The 19,165-nt window shown below is 45.7% G+C and overlaps 1 protein-coding gene across 1 annotated transcript in view; it reads right to left on the reverse strand.

Moving 5' to 3' along the window:
• Positions 1–19,165, reverse strand: part of SYTL3 (synaptotagmin like 3) — a 73,374-nt gene that overhangs the window by 50,326 nt on the left and 3,883 nt on the right. The window contains exon 3 of the mRNA XM_044242953.1: positions 18,350–18,568. Coding sequence (XP_044098888.1) covers positions 18,350–18,568 — 219 coding nt within the window. The remainder of the gene's footprint in view (positions 1–18,349; positions 18,569–19,165) is intronic.

Raw genomic sequence — 19,165 nt, forward strand, 5'->3', positions numbered from 1 at the left:
TGCAAGGGTCCTCAGAGTTCAAATTTCTGGCCCCAACCCCTACTTTACAGATCTCTGATAGAGATTAAGTGATCTGTTAGCAGCAAAGCTGGGGGTCTCTGCTTCGGTCTCTTTTATCCTCTTTGTAACATATGGATGCAATATATACATACGAACATATGGGTGTGACCAATTTATATTAAGTACTTCATGTTTTCCTAATAAATATACACGGGGAAACAGAATTACCATCAAAATGATCAATTTATCATGTTTACAATGGTCAACAACGGCATGAAGGATAGTTAATAAAAAAATCCAAAGCTGTCCATTTAGCCATGAGGGAGATCATCCCTAAAATAGGTTAAGGTTAGTTTGTGTTAACCGCGATGTTTCCCAAAAGCTGACAGAGTAGCCGTGAAGTTTCCCGGACAGACCTGACGTCTGGAATGTGGGATCCATGCACGGGGTGGAGATCCGGGACGTGGGTCCGAGTGGACCATCTACGAAACGGCATTTTGGTGGCCACTGCTCTGCTGGCAGCTGCTGGGGTTCCTCTTCAGCCCCACAAATACACAAATACTACAAGTTTTTCACACCCTTAAAATAATGTGCCACAAAACTTGCCAATTCCTGGATTATGAAAGTTGAAGAAAAATTGGAACGTCGGGGCGCCTGGGTGGCTCAGTGGGTTAAAGCCTCTGCCTTCACCTCGGGTCACGATCTCAGAGTCCTGGAATCGAGCCCCGCATCGGGCTCTTTGCTCAGCAGGGAGCCTGCTTCCTCCCTCTCTCTCTGCCTGCCTCTCTGCCTACTTGTGATCTCTGTCTGTCAAATAAATAAATAAAATCTTAAAAAAAAATTAGAATGTCAACCTACGAATTCTCATCTATAAAATACTGAAATAAGTTCTCCATTAGGTTCTTTTAGGCTACATATGAATGCAAATGGATTTTTCTTAACTAATGCTTAGAACTGTTATAAATGTAGTCATTTCACATATATATGTCCAGCCACATGTTTTTAAAATACCCTCTTCCTCTACAGAGTTCTAATAATTGTTGGAAGACATCAACCAGCTTCCTCCACTTGATCTCGTGAGCAACTGTCATGTTCTCCAATTACTAAGTAAATCATGATTCCCAATGCTTAGTGACTAGAACAAGGGAAAAATACACAGGGCTTTTATAAATTGTGATAACAGAATTTTGATCATCAGTCACTGCCATTCAGAGCCAAAATATATAGAATGTTCAACTGTGATATGTCCCTAGGGTAGGGAGAAAAAACAGGGAAAAGTCGGCACTGTAAATACAAACATCTAATCTAATAAACCGACACGAAACACTGGGCACTCAGCTCCTCGGAAGTTCCCTCCGCAGGCAAGGAGGGCATCAAGCAGCAGGCAAAGTCTGGAGAGATGAATGGGGCAGCCGGGGAATTCATGCTCTTCGAAGGACCACACCTGCCAACCGTTTATGCCCGTGGGCGACTCTTCCATCCTTACCAGCAGGACGAAGTCTAACCATCAGACGAAGAGAGTAGAGGAGCAAAATCAAATGTGGAAACAAGAGACCTCCAACTACTAAATGAACTCGACTTCCTGGACTTTTCTTCCTGGTGGTGGTGACCGTTTCAGCCAGTCTAGCCTGGCATGCTGCACAGCCTGTAACCCTTGGGACCAAAAGCATCCATGTCCAGGGCAGGACGGGGATGGCGCCAGCTTCAGACGGGAAGGAGGTCAGAGCTGAGAATTCAGCAGTGAATCAAACCACAACCTCCGACAGTCAGCCAAGACTAGCCGAGCCAAGCCAGACACCGTGCACGGATCCACAATCACGAAAGGAAAGCTCAGTGGAGGGAGGGGAGGGTGGAGACACCTGAGTAAACCACTGTCCTCCTCCAGCCCTGATTTCAGAACCTCTGCAGTGAATTAAAATATCCGTCTGCTGGCGCTGGGTCCTGTAACTGCATATCCCAGTTGATGATTTGTGCAGCTCAAGCAGGAGCTTTTCTGGCAGCAGAGCTCTGGACACAGATTTCGTGTGTCTCCAGCCCATCTCTGAGTCAAGAAGAGAAGGATAAAAACACCACTGTCCTAAACCATATGTCAAAATGCATGTTTTTTGCATTGGAGGCTCTGTTTCCTTTGAGAACAGATTTGAGCTGGATCTCCCAATCCTTGCTGAATCAGCCATTCCTAAGCAATGGTTCCCTAATATTCTTCCCAAAGGCTCCCTGTCCACACCAACCCCGAGATACAAAAAGGGGGACCATCTGTTGCTCTTATCGACGAAGGCGAGCAGACTTTGCAGTGGCCGCACCTGCTCGTCTCTGTCCTGGTTAGGGCCAACATACGGTAGCTTGACTCACAGCAACCAGAGAAAACATAGTGTTATTTCTTCCCAGGTGATTAATCAGAATCTGGCTATGAAAGCTTCTTGAAACATTTTCTGAGCTCAGCAATAGGCTAATGCTTTTACATTCTTCAGAATCGAGACTTGCTTCTTTAAAACTTGTTCAATCAGGAGCCCCTGGGTGGCTCAGTCGGTTAAGTGTTTGCCCTCAGCTCTGGTCATGACCTCAGGGTCCTGGGATTGGGCCCGCAGTCCTGCTCTCTGCTCAGCAGGGAGTCTGCTGCTCATTCTCCCTTTGCCCTTCCTACTCCTGCTTGCCTCCCAAATGAGTAAATTTTAAAAACCTTTAAAAATTTTTTCAATCAGTTGACAAATACATCTTGGAAAGCAAAAGCCTAGGGTATGTGGAGACAGCAGAAGCTCCGGAATCAGGAGAGCAGAATCTGGCATCTGACCTTGCCGTTGACTCTGTGCTAAGATCGCTCCCATAAATGCCAAGCCCGCGGCACGGAGCCGGCTCTAACTACACTCCCGGAGGTCCTGGCATCCATTCTCATAGCCTTGAACTCTGCTCATGCCGTCCTTTCAGCAGCAAACAAGAAGGAACTGTTGAAAAGCACTTTGCAAACCCCAGCATACAAATGTTGAATGATCCAATGAACGGACGGCCAGAACAGAAAGAGCCTTTGACCTGTTACCCTCGGAGCAAGCAGTGAGCCAAACAGCCTGCTGGAACGCAGTTTCACTTTGCATCGAAATTACTTGCCTCTGCGGACGGACAGTTAACAGTAACACGTGCCACCTAACAGCTAACCATAACCATGCCTTATGCTCTCCAAAAAGTCAACATCATGTCCCTAGAGTTGCTTAATGTATTTTCCACCATTTCAAGGGACAAGAGGTGGAAAACTGGTCTGCAGAGATGGGATTCTGGAAATGCCTCCGGAGGTGCCTCTCCCCGGGTAGATCTGCTCTCCAGCCGATGTCCTGACGGCCAGGAAGCCTCAGGAGGTCCCTGAGGGCCCATCAAACAAACAAGCTGAAAAAAGTCCAAATGAAGAAGCTGAATGTTATAAAACTGAGACCCACCTAACGGCTCTGTGCTAGCCTGTCTGCCTGTTGGGTAATTCCCAGCTGGAGGAGTCTGAGGCGAGCCTATGGCGGAATTTTCTCAGTGTATTTTTACTTCAAATAATCTCACATCTAAGATGGTTTTTAGTTACAAAGCAGAACAGTGATGCTTTTTCCTGCCAGTTCAGTTGATCTGCTTTCAACGTTTTTACAGGAAAAAAAAGATTGACCGTAGTGATTAAATCCTTGGTAACTAGGGGAGGACTCAGAGAATCAAGATGAAGATAAAGAAAAGATCGCATCGGGCTGCTGCCACCCCTTCTTGCAAAATGGTTGTAGCTCTCCCTCAGCTGACCTCAGAGAGAAGACAGGTGCCCCCTGTGTGAATTCACAGCGCCAAGCCCGACTGGGGTACATGGCAGGGGCCAGAGAATCCGTGTGGGTTGGTAAATGAATAAAAAGCCTTGTGGGGAGCCCCTGAGAACTGTAGGGAGAGGCTGGAATCCTGCTGGGCTGTGCACTGAGATCTAACGTGTGTGGGCCCTTCTAGGCACGTGGGGTGGGGGTCATGGACTCAGGCACCAGGTAGAGACTATAAAAGAGGGAAGCAGGCTGCGTGCAGACGATAGGGAGGGGTGAGGACTGTGGTGAGTTGAAGACCCCGCAGTCCGTTTTAAGACATTGAAATGATAAATATTAGACTTCAGGCCAAAGACACATGACCTGTTGGCAGGCTGTTGGTCATGTGTTTGTGACTCTTGGTTTATTACATCATATTGACAAAAGTGAGAAAAATTGCTGCACTTGAGGCCTTGACAAAGAATAGGGTTAGAGGCCACACATTGCCCTGTTCTCGCTGGAGATCTAAGAAGGGCCCCCCCCACCGCCATAGGGGTCACAGGAAAGGTGAGAAACAAGGAGTCTGTGCTTGTTGGCAATTCCTCAGCCCAAAGAGACAACTGAGAGCCTCTGACAAAACGCCGAGGGTGTCTCAGGACACGCAGCCCTCGGGGAAATGGGGAACGTTTCAGAGAGTACTTCGTCCTCAAAAGCCACCTGAGACCCATGTCTAAGAGAAGGAGACAGAAAGACAGAAGGAGAAACCAGGCTGACATGAACAGACATCAGACTAGAATAAAGACAAATCTGGCAAAAAAAAAAAAAAAAAAAGAGAGAGAGAGAGAGAGAACAGTTTGCCAGGAAGCTAGGGCAGGTGGTATAAAACACGGTCAGGGGCCTCACAGCTGACTGACGAAAATGTTACCAAGTCAAAAACCAAGCAGACCTTCACCTCCCACCCATTAGGGGGGCTACTAGCAAAAATGAAGCAAAACAAAACAACCTGAAAAGACCAAGCGTTGACAAGAACGTAAGGGAAATGGTCTCTGTGTGTGCCGCCGGTGGGATCATTAAATGGTGCGCTACTGTGGGAAACAGGATGAAAAAATTAAACATCTAAGTGTCACACGAGCCAGCAATTCCACTTCTGGGTCTATCTCCAAAAGAACGGAACATAGGGTCTCTTCTCTTAGAGATGTTTGCACAACTATGTTCACAACAGCACCATTCACAATAGCCAAAGGGTAGAATTCATCCAAGTGTCCATCAAGGAACCAACAGACAAACAAAATGTGACACAGACACACTACAGAATAAGCACCTTGAATACACAGCCTTAAAAAGTGAGGGAACTTGGGCGCCTGGGTGGCTCAGGGGGTTAAGCCGCTGCCTTCAGCTCAGGTCATGATCTCAGGGTCCTGGGATCGAGTCCCACATCGGGCTCTCTGCTCAGCAGGGAGCCTGCTTCCCTCTCTCTCTCTCTCTGCCTGCCTCTCTGTCTACTTGTGATCTCTCTCTGTCAAATAAATAAATAAAATCTTTAAAAAAATAAAAATAAATAAATAAAAAAGTGAGGGAACTTGCGGTAACCTACAACGTTCTGCTCAGTGAAATGAGCCGATCGTAAAAAGACAGACTGCATGACTCTCCCGATCTGAGCAGCTAGAATCTGCAAATTCTGGGAAGCAGAAATAGAATGCTGGTTCCCAGAGGGAGGAAGAAATAGTTGTTTAACTGGTATAAAGTTTCAGTTTTGCAAGATGGAAAAGTTCCAGAGATGGACGGTGGTGAGGGCTGCTTGAAGATGTGGACAGACTTGCCTCTAAACTGTTGGGTGAAAAAGAGCTAAGATAGTAAATCTTATGTTATATGTATTTTATCACAATTAAAGTTTGTAAAAATTTGTTAAGATTTGCTATTTGAGAGAGAGAGAGAGTGCACAGGGGAGAGAGGCTGAGGGAGAGAGAAAGTCTCAAGCAGACTCCACGCTCAGCATGGAGACCCAGGTGGAGCCAGATCCCGTGATCCTGAGGTCATGACCCGAGCCTTTAGAGAAGCCAGACGTTTAAACAAGTGTACCACCCAGGCACCCCTAAATATACATATACATACATATACATTCATATATATGTATGTATATATATATGTATGTGTGTATACATATATATGTGTGTATATATATATACACACATACAGAGAGGGAGAGAAAGATTTTTTTTTTTTAAGACAAGGAAATCCAGGGGATGGGGGCTCAAAGGAACTTTATTCCTTAAAACCAACATAGAAGAGCTCACAACCAGACATGGATGAGAAACCGTTTTTAATTACAAGGCTACGGGGGAAGAAAAGCCAGTGTTTGTAACACATAAAAACCAGATGATCACTAAAAGAAATAGAAATAAAAATAACTTCAGATGTCTCTGTCATATTAAATTCCAAAAGACAATGAGAACACGTTTCCTGAACTTTGAGATGAAAAGGTTGGGACCTAAGGTTTTACTCATGAGCGAAGGTTATGGAGGGAAACCTTAAATTTGCAATGACTCAGATCTTATGCCACCCACATGCTCTTCTGGGGCAAAAAAGTCCTTCAAGAGGCACTTCAGTTAATTGAAAAATGAATCAAAATAAAGAACTTGCAAATTAGAAAATCATGGTCTCAAAAGATGGGCAATGAGTGCTCAGATGTGTTAAACCTTAGAGTTGGTTTAATAATTGTAAACTATAATCGTAAAACTATGCAGGTGACACAAATAATCACTGAGGGAGATGTTATAGGACATAAAAGGAGTAATTTATATAACAATATAAATATTTCAAGACGATGAAATGAGTAACATTTGTAAACATTTCCGCCTCTATGAATTTCTGACTCTACTCTGGGTACATCATGTAAGTAGAATCATACATTTTTCCTTCTGCCTTATTTCACTTAACATAGTGTTTATGAAGTTCATCCCTGTTTGCGCAGGTATTAAATCTCATTCTTTGTCGTGGCTGAGTGACGTTGCACGCACGTATGTATCACATTCTGTTTACGCCGTTGCACGCACGTATGTATCACATTCTGTTTACGCACTCATCACTTAACAGACAAAGGGTTGTCCCGTGACTGTTGTGAATCAGGCTGCGGTGAACACTGGCTTATTGTGTGAGTGTTCGAAAGCTACAAGGTTTTGTCATAAACCACTATGCAGAGGCGCCTTGACGGCAACGGTCACCAAAACATCTAACACTTGGTTTTGGTTCGGGTCATGACCTCGGGGTCCTGGGACCCAGCCCTGAGTCGGGCTCCACGCTCAGCATCTCATCTCAGCATCTGCTGGAGATTCTCTCTCCCTCTCTCCCTCTGCCCCTCCCACTTGAGCTCCCTCTCTCTCTCTCTCTCTAAAATAAATAAACAAATCTTAAAAAAAAAAAAAAAAAAAAACGTAATATCTTTATTTTGTTATTTCAGGTGGCAAAAGGCCAGGGAGGAAGCAGGACCCGCCAGGCTCCCCGCATCACCGAAGGGGCCCATGGCTCCAGGCCACTCACCCCCTGGGGGCCTCACATCACTGTGGCCTCCGGGCCAAGCCTCGCTTCCCTGACTACGCAGACTCGGAGAGGAAAACCAGGCCGCTGGCAACGGGGAGAGGATGAGCTGCCCTTGAAAGGGGCCCGCAGCAGGATCACGTGTGAACAGCGCTTCGCCGGCAGCGAGCGCCCAGCCCACCCGGGGCCACCTCCATCCCCGCTGCTGCCCCTCAGAGGTTGATGAGAAAGAAATGACCTTTCTTCCCACCCGGGCAGAATGGTCCCCGGGGGTGCCCGAGGCCAGGCAGAGCCCCGCGCCTCCTGACAGGGCGGCAGCTGGCCTGCTGTGTCCACACCGGCCCGCCAGCAGCCCCGGCCCACTTACCCGGATTGGTTCCCAGCTGGGAAACTGTTTACACAGGCTGCCAGGTCAGGGGTACCTCATAATTCTATATTATATGTATTAATAAAAAAAAATATATATATATATACTAATATACTAGTATAGTATATTAGTTCTTAGGATCTGTCGACATTTTAAAACTTATTTATTTATTTATTTTTAAAAAGATTTATTTATTTATTTATTTGACAGAGAGAAATCACAAGCAGACAGAGAGGCAGGCAGAGAGAGAGAGAGGGAAGCAGGCTCCCTGCTGAGCAGAGAGCCCGATGCGGGACTCGATCCCAGGACTCTGAGATCATGACCTGAGCCGAAGGCAGCGGCTTAACCCACTGAGCCACCCAGGTGCCCAAACTTATTTATTTTTTAATTTTAAGTAGGCTCCAGGCCCAACATGGGGCTTGAGCTCACGACCCTGAGATGGAAAATCGCATGCCGTCCGGGCTGAGCCAGCCAGCTGCCCTAGGGTCTATCGACATTTAGGAGAAGATTCAAACTTTAATTACATTTCCTAAATCAAACTGAAAATTAACCCAGATGGGCTTAACATGTCAGATTATATGATGCGTAGGATGTTCCTTCCTCCTTTCCCAAGCATTAGGCAACGTGAACCTACCACCTCTAGATTGTGGAGCCTTAAACACAAAGTGACCATTTCAGAGGTGGCAAAACCTGTGCTTGGAGGATTCTGTTCAAGGTAACAGTTTCACTGCCTTGTTAGGAGGTTTTTACAGTTTCGAAAAGGGAAGGAAAGGAATAGCTGATTTCTTATCTGATGACTTCATTTCTGTAGTTACAAAAGCACTGTCTGTATGGGTAGCAAAGTGCATAGTAGAATTAGGCAGACGTGTTTCTTTCCTTTTAAAGAAGCACCTTTGTTAATTTCTTAAAAGAGTCATCAAGTGTAAGGTTGAATCTTAGAAAGATATCACAAAATCGAATCCCATCATCACCAAAGCATCCCAAAGACAGAAGGCATTTCAGAGGAGTATAACATACTGAGGTCAGCTTTCACATTAGCTAGAAATCCATGGGCAACTTTCTTTGAACAAAACTGTCTGTTCTTAACTATCTGCACTAATGGAACAGTGCAGGAGATGAATCATCAAAAACCACTCAAGCCACATGATCTCTCTCTGGCGTTGGGATGCACTTTTGTCTCTCTGTGGACATGGGCATGGCATTGTGGACATTCCTACGAAAACATGACTTCAAAGGAACTACAAGCCTGTCCGGGATCCCTCCATCTGCCAGGACCCTTAGTTCTAGCTCAGAGTGTTAACTAAGGCAGCACCTCTCTACTGTGCAAAGCGCCGGCCCAGGAAAGCAGCCTTCTCGTGCTGGCCTTCCCCTCAGGGCGAAAAATTTCCGCTGAGCTGAGTGTGGTGACAATGTCAAGTCTGAACAAGAGCGTTAGTGATGCGGAAGGCTTACTAACCTCAAAGAAAGGTTTTAGAAGCAAGGCCTGTGTGACTAATCATGTACTGGTCGCAGAAGAAATTTCAGCTTCAAAAAAAGGAATGATACTCAAATTATTGTGAAAGCATTCCCTCTAGTGCGTACAAAATAAACTTCTCAAAAGTAAACTTTTCCCAAAACTATCCTAGACACTTCTACTTTTTTACTCTATGTTTTAGTAGCACAAGGGCTTCCAAGAATACTAAGTGGTCATTACTCCCATTTGGACCCAAGGATTAAAAAGAATGTCATGGGGGTGCCTGGGTGGCTCAGTGGGTTAAGCCTCTGCCTTCAGTTCAGGTCATGATTCCAAGGTCCTGGGATCAAGTCCTGCATCGGGCTCTCTGCTAGGCAGGGAGCCTGCTTCCTCCTCTCTCTCTCTGCCTGCCTCTCTGCCTACTTGTGATCTCTGTCTGTCAAAAAAAAAAAAAAAAAAAAAAAGTCATGATCCTACATACAGTTGTCATCTACCGTATTCCTACAGAAAACACTGTCCATGTACCTCATGAAACAGCCAAGCTAGACGGTGAGGACTAAAACAGATGCCATCTCCAAGTCAGAACAAAGAAAACAAAACCTTACCTTAAAGAACAAGAGGCTTTTCCCTTGTAAAGTTGGTTTCAGTGGCTAATCTCTTGAAAATGTGCACACATATGACTATGTTACATATTTACTCAATATATTCAACTTCTGTATACTTTTTCTTGTGAAATTCACGACCATAATTTCTATCAGCAATGTTAAAAATCAGATTAGAAATAAAAATCAGGTTTTGAAATAGAAGAGAGGCAGCAAAGACATGTCACTTTAACCTCGGCACCGAGCTAACGTCCTTCCTCGCTGGCCCCTATACCACACCCAGCATTCAGTTCCTTTTCAATATTTCATAGAGTTATACCTTTTACTCACTTGAAGAGCAGAAGCATTTACAATAAAGACTGTAAATTATACCATTCCCATACATTTGACTTGGTGGATATGAAGTGAGGATTCAGTATTTTATCAAACAAAACGTGGTATTAGGGAAATGCTGGGAGCATCAGTATGAAATTTCAAAGATTATATTTTCCAGACTCTGGGATGTCTTACTCTAAGCAGGAAACACAACTGCTGTAAAACTTATCTTGACATGTCACGTGATTGTCAATAAAAATTATTTCACACAATGCAAAAGAGAGAGTACAGCATTCTGTAATGATATCTTTACATCTAAATCCTAACCTAAAGTGTGTTTGAGCAACAACCAAAATATCACCTTTAATAAATTCCAAAAATCTCATTTTAACCCTTCCTACTCTGCAGCAATAATTCAAACCCCAACCAGAGAACTAAGTATGTGATAATGAATGCCAAGGTTTGTATATCCATGTGTAACTGGGCACTCTTAATTTTCTCTCCATGAGCCTCCGGCAGAGTAGATCAGAGACATGTAAGCAGCCCAAGAAAGTATCCTGGGATCAACCGTACAACCTCCCACCATTTGAAACCCTCGCTCTAAAATGTCTGATCCACTTATTTATAAATAGCAAACATTCCTGATGCAACAGAGAGAAAGGACATCCCAACAAATATCTGAGACAGAAGAATGAACGATTACTTATGGTCACGGCCAGTTACAAAGCAAGAGGAAAAGATCACAGTTTGAAAGACAAACGTCTTGAGCACCTATAATTCCTCAGCCATCTGCTTCCGGGAGGGTGAGCAGGTCCTTTCTAGACACATGAAGTTGGATGCTACTGCACAGTCAATGATTTTGAAGGGAAAAAAATATCAATGTGAACCGAAGTCATCCAGTTCGGTCTTATTTTTCAAAACCAAGCAAACAAGCAAATATGAAGCTTAGTCTCCCTGACATTTCAACGTGGTTGTTACCTCATCCCATGTCATCCGTGGGAATTGTCAGTACATGGGGGGGGCACTGAACCAAGAAGCAAGGACGCATTTACATCTCTTCCTCTTCTTTCCTTCTCCCAAATCACCCTCTTTTGATGCCTCCTTGCTGAGGACAACATATGGCCCCTCATGACTAGAGCAACTTTCACCAACTTTGTTCTTCCAAGTCCTTCTCAACGTGTCTTTGCTTCCTGAGGCCTTTCTGCTGCTTCTCTTTTGTTCTCAATTTCGTTTGCCTTCAGCCTTATCACTTCATGCCCAGTTCACTGCCAAGATGTTCCTGCGGATCACTGGCTATCCCCATCCCCGGGCCCTGGCCCTACCCTGCAGAACACTGGTGCACTGTGATACGGCTTCCTCTTGGCAAAGCATCTATGTTCACACCCCATTTCCCGTGGCCCAAGATTCAAGGTCTTCTGAGTGGCTTTCCTCCCTGCAGGCAGGAGAGGGCAGAGATCTAGAAGGGATGGGATTCAGGAGACCAGAGCTCTAGTCTAACTGACTTCCTGGCCTCAGGCTAACTACTTTCTGTCTCTTAGCCTCTTGTTTCACCTGTAAAATTAGGATAATAATCCTCGTTGCCCTGTTTCAAGGTTTAAATGAAACGTGCAAGATAAAAAAAAAAAACTTTTGCACAGCAGAGAAAGAGTCAACAAAACTAAAAGGCAATGGAATGGAATGGAAGAAGATATTTACAAGTGACATTTCAGATAAAAGGCGGACATCCAAGATCTATAAATAACTTACCAAACTCAATACCCAAAAAAACCAAATGATCCAGTCAAGAAATGGGCATAAGACATGAACAGACACTTCTCCAAAGAAGACATAGGAATGGCTAACAGACACATGAAAAAATGTTCATCAACACTAGCCATCAGGGAGATTCAAATCAAAACCACAATAAGATACCATCTTACACCAGTTAGAATGGCAAAAATTAACAAGACAGGAAACAACAAGTGTTGGCGAGGATGTGGAGAGAGGGGAACCCTCTCACATTGTTGGTGGAAATACAAGCTGGTGTAGCCACTCTGGGAAACAGTGTGGAAATTCCTCAAGAAGTTGAAAATAGAGCAACCCTATGACCCAATAATCACACCACTAGGTATTTACCCCAAAGATACAGGCATAGTAAAATGAAGGGACACTGGTACCACAATGTTCATAGCAGCAATGACCACAATAGCCAAACTGTGGAAAGAGCAAAGATATCTTTCAACAGATGAATGGCTAAGAAGATGTGGTCCATATACACAATGGAATATGACTCAGCCATCAGAAAGGATGACTACCCACCATTTGCATCAACATGGATGGAACTGGAGGGCATTATGTTGAGTGAAATAAGTCAAGCAGAGAAAGACATTTATCATATGGTTTCACTTATTCGTGAAACATAAGGAATGGAGTGGAAGACCACAGGGAAAGGGAGGGAAAACTGAACAGGAGGAAATCAGGGAGGGAGACAAACCATGAGAGACTCTGGACTCCGAGAAACAAACTGACGTTTATAGAAGGGAGGGGTGGAGGGATGGGGTAACCAGATGGACACTAAGGAGGGCACATGATGTGATGAGCCCTGGGTGTTATATGCAACTGATGAATCACTGAACACTATTATATGTTGGCTAACTGAACACAATTTTTAAAAGAAAGAAAGAAAGAGAGGGAGGGAGGGAGGGACATGCAGTATTAAAAAAAAGCTAAACTCTTATCCCCATGCTGTCCTCTTTCCCTGAGGATGCCTGTCTTCCTCCCTGGTCCTGACCCTCATCCAGAAATACTCCAATTATAGATGCTCTAAAAATCGCCTCGAGCCAACTCACCCTTCTCTTGTCAGAGCTCTCAGGGACACTTAGCAGCTCTTTTTTTTTTTTTTTTTAAGATTTTATTTATTTATTTGACAGAAGGAGTGAGAGCACAAGCAGGGAGGAGAGGGAGAAGCCGGCTCCCCACTAAGTCGGGAACCTGACGCGGGACTCGATCCCAGGACCCTGTGATAGCGACCTGAGCCAAAGGCAGACACTTAACCAACTGAGTCACCCAGGCGTCCCCTTAGCAGCTCTAAGAGGGAAACTGCCTTGAAGCAGAAACCTCAAAGATATCCCGGAACCTCGACACAACTCCAGGGCTAGCATGTCCCACAGGCCTTTTTCTCTGACGGCCACAACCTGTCATTTGGTTTTGTTTTTCTAAATCACCGTCCTACAGCTTCCCCTTTCCTGATTTAAAAAACCTCCTTCCCCCCTCCTGGTCCCACAATGGATCCACTTCTTCCCACGGACCGAGTCTCAAGCTGAGGCAGCTGCAGAGAGAGGAAAGCCTCTGGGGTCCGTCCCCCACCTAGGACCCCCACCCCCTGTCAGTCATGACTGTCAAGTATTCTAAAGTTCTGCCAGCCTTCTCTCTAGGATGGGGGTCCAGGGAGGACAAAAGCAGAGAGAGGACAGAGGGTTGCCAAGAAAGGAGAGGGGGTGGAATACGGGTTAGAAATTATTTCGTTCTCTCCCCATATGATTTCCTGAGGCACTTCATTCCCCATAATGCAATTATCTTTGGTATTTTGAAAAGCATCCTTATTTCACAATAAGGAAGCTGGGGTTTTAGAAATCACACTTTGTGTACTTAGAGGGTAGAGTTACAACAGAGAGGTCACAATACCCTCTTGGGTGCAGGTTTCAAAATGGGCTGCCTTCCCAGGAGACGGCCTCAGCCTCGTCCGTCTTCCCAGTGTGGTTTTTAGCTTACAGTGAACTATTCAAAGACAAAAAACCACCAATGCCTTTAATCCCTTACCAGGCAATGGTCACCTTTAGCCTTCAAATACATACAGTTGATTGAAAGGAGGGAAGGAAATCTTAAGACTTTCTAGACATTATTTGGAATTATTACCTCCTTTCTCATGAGCCCAGGCAGCTCCCCGCAACTCCCTGCCCTTCCTTCTCAAGATAAGAAAAGCCTAAAGGGCTGAGCGGGGAGCACTAAAAAACAGGAAAAAGCTCTATTTTTAACGTCTTGATGAATCGTCATACTGTTCTCCAGAGCAGCTGTACCAGCAAAATATACATATATTAAAATTTTTTAATTAAAAAAGTTATATCTAAAAGAAAGACAAAGAAAAAAGCAAAGGCTGGAGGACATTGGCCTCAGCAAACCAAAGAGACGTGAAATGAGTGAGGGGCGCAGAGTTAGCGCTGACCGAATCAGCCTGACTTGGCAAGCTGCTGTCCAAGTACAAGGTGTGCTATTTAGGAGCAAAGAAATCTGGTTGAACAACTTCACTTCTTCTCTGGATGAGGGACTGAAATTAAGCCTTGCAAAGGGACAGGAAATTTGAGATCATTAATGCCAGGAGCTCAATAAGCCCAGCCCTCTTGACTGAGGGGGACAGAAAACCCAGCCACCGGCCCCCCACGGTGTGAGTGCCTCTCCTGATCTTTATCCTGGGCACTCTCCCATCTGCAGCAACACTTAGGAGCTCGTTTCAAATTCCCCAAGTCTCTGGTTATTCTAGATTCATACCAGATGAATATCTCCCCTCCTCAAGGTTCTGCAATGTCCTTGTGTGCGCTGTCCCCAACAAACAGGGACAACCTCTACTGTGTTTTCAAGTCATCAATGATCAGCCCATTCTTGCTTTGAAAAGTGGGAGCCCCAGCCAAAGACGCCGTTTATCATTTCCAAAATGCATAGTTCCAAATGCCCATTCCATGTCAAAAAACTTTTTTTAAAAAAACCTCATGACACCAAAAGATTGAAATACGTGAGGATTCAGTCTGGCGCTAATAGAAGGCTACTCATTTCTCTGAGTAGCCAATAGAAGTCAGCTTATACCTCTTCCCAAAGGCCTTACGGAAAGCTGCACGGGAAGGCGGTGTGTAGGGAGACCTCGGACACACCTCCTCCTGCAGACGCCAGATCTGTAGCTTCCTAAGGAACAACCCCCCCAAAGAAGGACTGAAACCCAGCCCAACTGTCGCCCGCAACATAGGACCACACCGTGGGGGTGGGTAGGAGATGCGGAGACACGCTGTCACCGATCGCCCCCTCACCACCATCACAGAGACACGCCACAGGGAGGGATCTCACAAGGACAGAGTTTCTCCCAGAGGAGTGAGGGGTTTGTGTCCCCTGCCAGGGACCCCAACCCCTGGGACCTGAACCAGAGAGGTGTGCCCCCAAAAGGTCTGACTTAGAAAAAACAGTGGGGCTTACTTAAGTCCAACGGGCATGTGGTCTCACTCACATAGAGACGTAGAGAGCCAGGACAAAAGCAAGTTTGAAAAGCATCTAGACTGTGAGTGAAGGAGATTCATTTGCCCATCTTCCAGCCTCTGCCAAAGGTCCAAGGGCCAGGTCGGACTCTCTCTAGAGATGAGCACCTGTTCTGCACTCTCCCTCTCTTCTGCTAGCGTGGGCGGCACACAGAGACCTGGCACCCTCCCGCTGACTTGCTCCTGAGCGGCCTGCGCGGGTGTGCGTGCACACGCGGGGACACACGCAGACATGCACGGACACGGCGCTCTCCTGCAGCATCGCGGAAGCCAGAGGCCATGCCCAGCCAAGGCCGTCTTCCGCTGCCTTCCTAACGCTGGTGGCCACGGTGGCCCCGCTCCACCCCTGCACTCTCCAGCTGCATCGCAAAGCCGGCAGGTGCCTGGAGCCCACACAAAGGACACACACCAGATCACCTGGTCCTGGTGCCAAGAGGGCTTGTGTTCCTGGACTCCAGGGGACCATAACAATTGCAAAGACAGTTCCCAGCAGCCTACAATCCTTAGGGCACAGCACAGACAGTAGCCGGAAGCACATTCCCAGTCTCCCTGTGAAAAAAGCCTATTTCCTTGGCCTAGAGCTTTTGCCTGAGGGGCAGACTTCCTGTTTGCCATTCAACCCAAGGCTAGGAAGGTGATCTCAGGGAACCCAGGCAGGGAGACCCCATCCTTGCACTCAGCCCTGGCCTTGCTTCAGCTCTCTGGTACCTCTGAGGAAGGGGTTTATACACTCGGCTGGAACCCTGAGTTTTGCCTCCTCCACCCATGGTGTTCTTCAGATCTCCTGGTCTGGAGGCCCGCAGATTTTATGACTGGCCCCACAGGACTGTATCTATTTGCATACTTTGAAATCTGCTGCCTAGGGGTCTGGCTTCCAATCAGCCTGAAACTAGGTTCTAATGGATCCTTCCCTTTGGGACACCAACAGATCTTAGCACACCAATGGAGCCCTGGCAAGAATAAATCAGGCAGCCTGCTTGGACAATCACAGAGTTTGGAAAGATAACCAAGAGCTAGGGCAAGGTTGAAGGACAAGGTCCGTCACCCACGCAAGGCCAAGACTGGGGAGAGGTTGCAGTTTAGAAACATATAGAAACAGAGTGGGACACCTGGGTGTCTGAGTAGGTTAAGCATCTGCCTTCAGCTCAGGTCATGATCCCAGGGTCATGGGATCGAATCCTGCATTGGGCTCCTTGTTCAGTGGGGAGCCTGCTCTCCCTCTGCCTGCTGCTCCCCCTGCTTGTGCTCTTTTCTCTCTCTCTCTCTCTGTAATAAATAAATAAAATCTAAAAAAAAAAAAACCACCAAAAAATAAACACAGAGAGTCAGGGAAAATGAAGACACAGAGAAGTATGTTGCAAATGAAAGAACAAAGTAAAAATCTCAGAAAAATACCTTAATTTCAGAGATATAAGTAATATGCCTGATAAAGAATTTTATCAGAATTTTAATAGTCAAAAAGATGCTGCCCAGACTCAGGAGAAGACCAGATGAACACCGTGAGAACTTCATCAAAGAGATGGAAAACAACAAGTTCCACACATTAGCCACAGAGCTGAAGCACACATGGAGGGGTCCTTAGCAGACCAGATGAAGCAGAAGAACAGATCAGCAGTCTGAAAGGCAGGGCAGCGGAGCTAACCCAAATAGAGAAAGGAAGAAGAAAGTAAGAAAGATAAAAGAAGACAGCCTAACAGACCTATGGGAACAACATTAAGTGGAAAGAAAATTCACATTATAGGGGCCAGAAGGAGAAGTGAGAGAGAAAGGAGTGGAAAATTATTTGAAGAAATAATGACTGAAAAGTTCCCTAACCTGGGGAGAGAAACAGACATCCCGGTCCAGGAAGCCCAGAGAATTCTAAATAAGATGACTCCAAAGAGATCACATCAAGCACATCCTAATTAAATGTCAAAAGTTAAAATTTAAAAGACACTCTGGAAAGCAACAAGAGAAAAACAACTTGTGACATACAAGGAACGCCCATAAGACAATTGGCAGATTTTTCATCAGAACTTTGCAGCCAGAATGGAGTGGGATGATAAATCCAATCCAAAGTGCTGAAAGGAAGAAAGCTTCCAACCAAGAATACTCCACCCAGCAAGGTTATCATTCAGAACTGAAGTACAGATAAAGGCGATGGTAACATGATCTATTGTGGTGATCGCTTCACCATGTATACAAATACCAAGTCATTATGTTATACATCTGAAATCAATGTAGTGTCACATATCAATTTTACCTCAATAAAATATTTTAAAAAATAATAACATAGGGTGCCTGAGTGGCTCAGTAAGGTAAGCATCTGACTCCTGATTTCAGCTCGGGTCTGGTCTTGAGGTCCTAGGATCAAGCCCCACGTGGGGCTTCATGCTCAGTGCAGAGTCTCTTTGAGATTCTCTCTCTCCCTCTCCCTCGCCCCTCCCTCTGCTCTATAAACAAATAAATAAAATCTTAAAAATAAATAAGTAATGCTACACAGGCTCACTCTAATATTTTCTATGTTAAAATTCACTTGACTGGGGCACCTGGGTGGCTCAGTGGGTTAAGCCTCTGCCTTTGGCTCAGGTCATGATCTCAGGGTCCTGGGATCGAGCCCCACATCGGGCTCTCTGCTCAGCAGGGAGCCTGCTTCCCTCTCTCTGTGCCTGCCTCTCTACCTACTTGTGATCTCTCGCTCTGTCAAATAAATAAATAAAATCTTAAAATAAAATAAAATGAAATTCACTTGACTTTCTCTGAAAGTGATAAATTAAGTTCCAAGAAAATTTAGGCACCTAGTTATGAAATCCAAATGAATCTTCACTCCTGGGTTAGCCCATCCTTAGCCATTATAAACAAACGTTTGTAAATTAAAAGAAAAAAAACCCTTTTTACATAATACAATTCATCTTTAAATTACTGTAACTTCCAAGTCTAGAAAGGTCACTTCCTATGAAGCCCTCTGTGAACACCGATCAACCCTGAGGGGCGACAGCACCTTTGTCACCAGCAGGTCTGGGACGGTCCACATGGCCAGAGTCCACGGGGGGACGTGAGTGCCCCGGTCACCTCACCTGTCCTCAAAGCACACGGTGCACTTCCAGGCGCTGGTCTTCCTCAGGAACACTCGGCACTCGGAGCACACGCGGTGGCTGCAGCCCTTGCACACGGCCCCCCGGTTCAGCAGAAAGCCCAGCTCGCTCTGACAGCGGGCGCATGACTTCTCTCTGTGCTCCTGGCTCACGCCCTGTGCTCCTTTCCACCGGAGGTGCTGCAAGTGCGTCTTCAGTTTCCTGCGGCCCAAACAGTCAAGTGACAAGGTCTGAATGAATGAAAGGACAGATGCCAGACATACCCCTACATGGCGAGGGCCCCGGTAATACTGCTCCCGGCAAGAGAAGAAAGAAGGGGTTTTGGCATCCGCCGTGCCCGGCTAACAACTTGGCTGTGTGAACGAGGGATCTCACTCAGTCTCTCCAGAAAGAGGCTCAGATTTTCTCCACGGTGAAACAGAGATGAGAAAAAGCTCACCTCCCACAGATGCAGGGGATTCAATGGCAAAGCCTAAAAAGTGCGTAGCACAGAGGAGTTAGCCGCTAGTTTTGTTCTAGGCTCATCCCTCCATGCCCAAAGGACATCATAAAGGTTAGCAAGGACAGAGAGAGGACAACACAAAACACACACAGAGAAAATAGCATCAATTTTAATATAAAAGGCATGGAAAGATCTATAAAGATATACATGCCCGCCCTTGTCATTAAGTTACCCAATAAAATTATTGAACTGATGTTCTGCTTTTGCTACTGTTTTTTTAAAGATTTTGTTCATTTCTTTGTCAGAGAGAGAGGAGAGAGAGAGCACAAGCAGGGGAGCAACAGGTAGAGGGAGAA

Source organism: Neovison vison, chromosome 1 (assembly GCF_020171115.1).
Source record: "Neovison vison isolate M4711 chromosome 1, ASM_NN_V1, whole genome shotgun sequence".
Lineage (NCBI taxonomy): Eukaryota > Metazoa > Chordata > Mammalia > Carnivora > Mustelidae > Neogale > Neogale vison.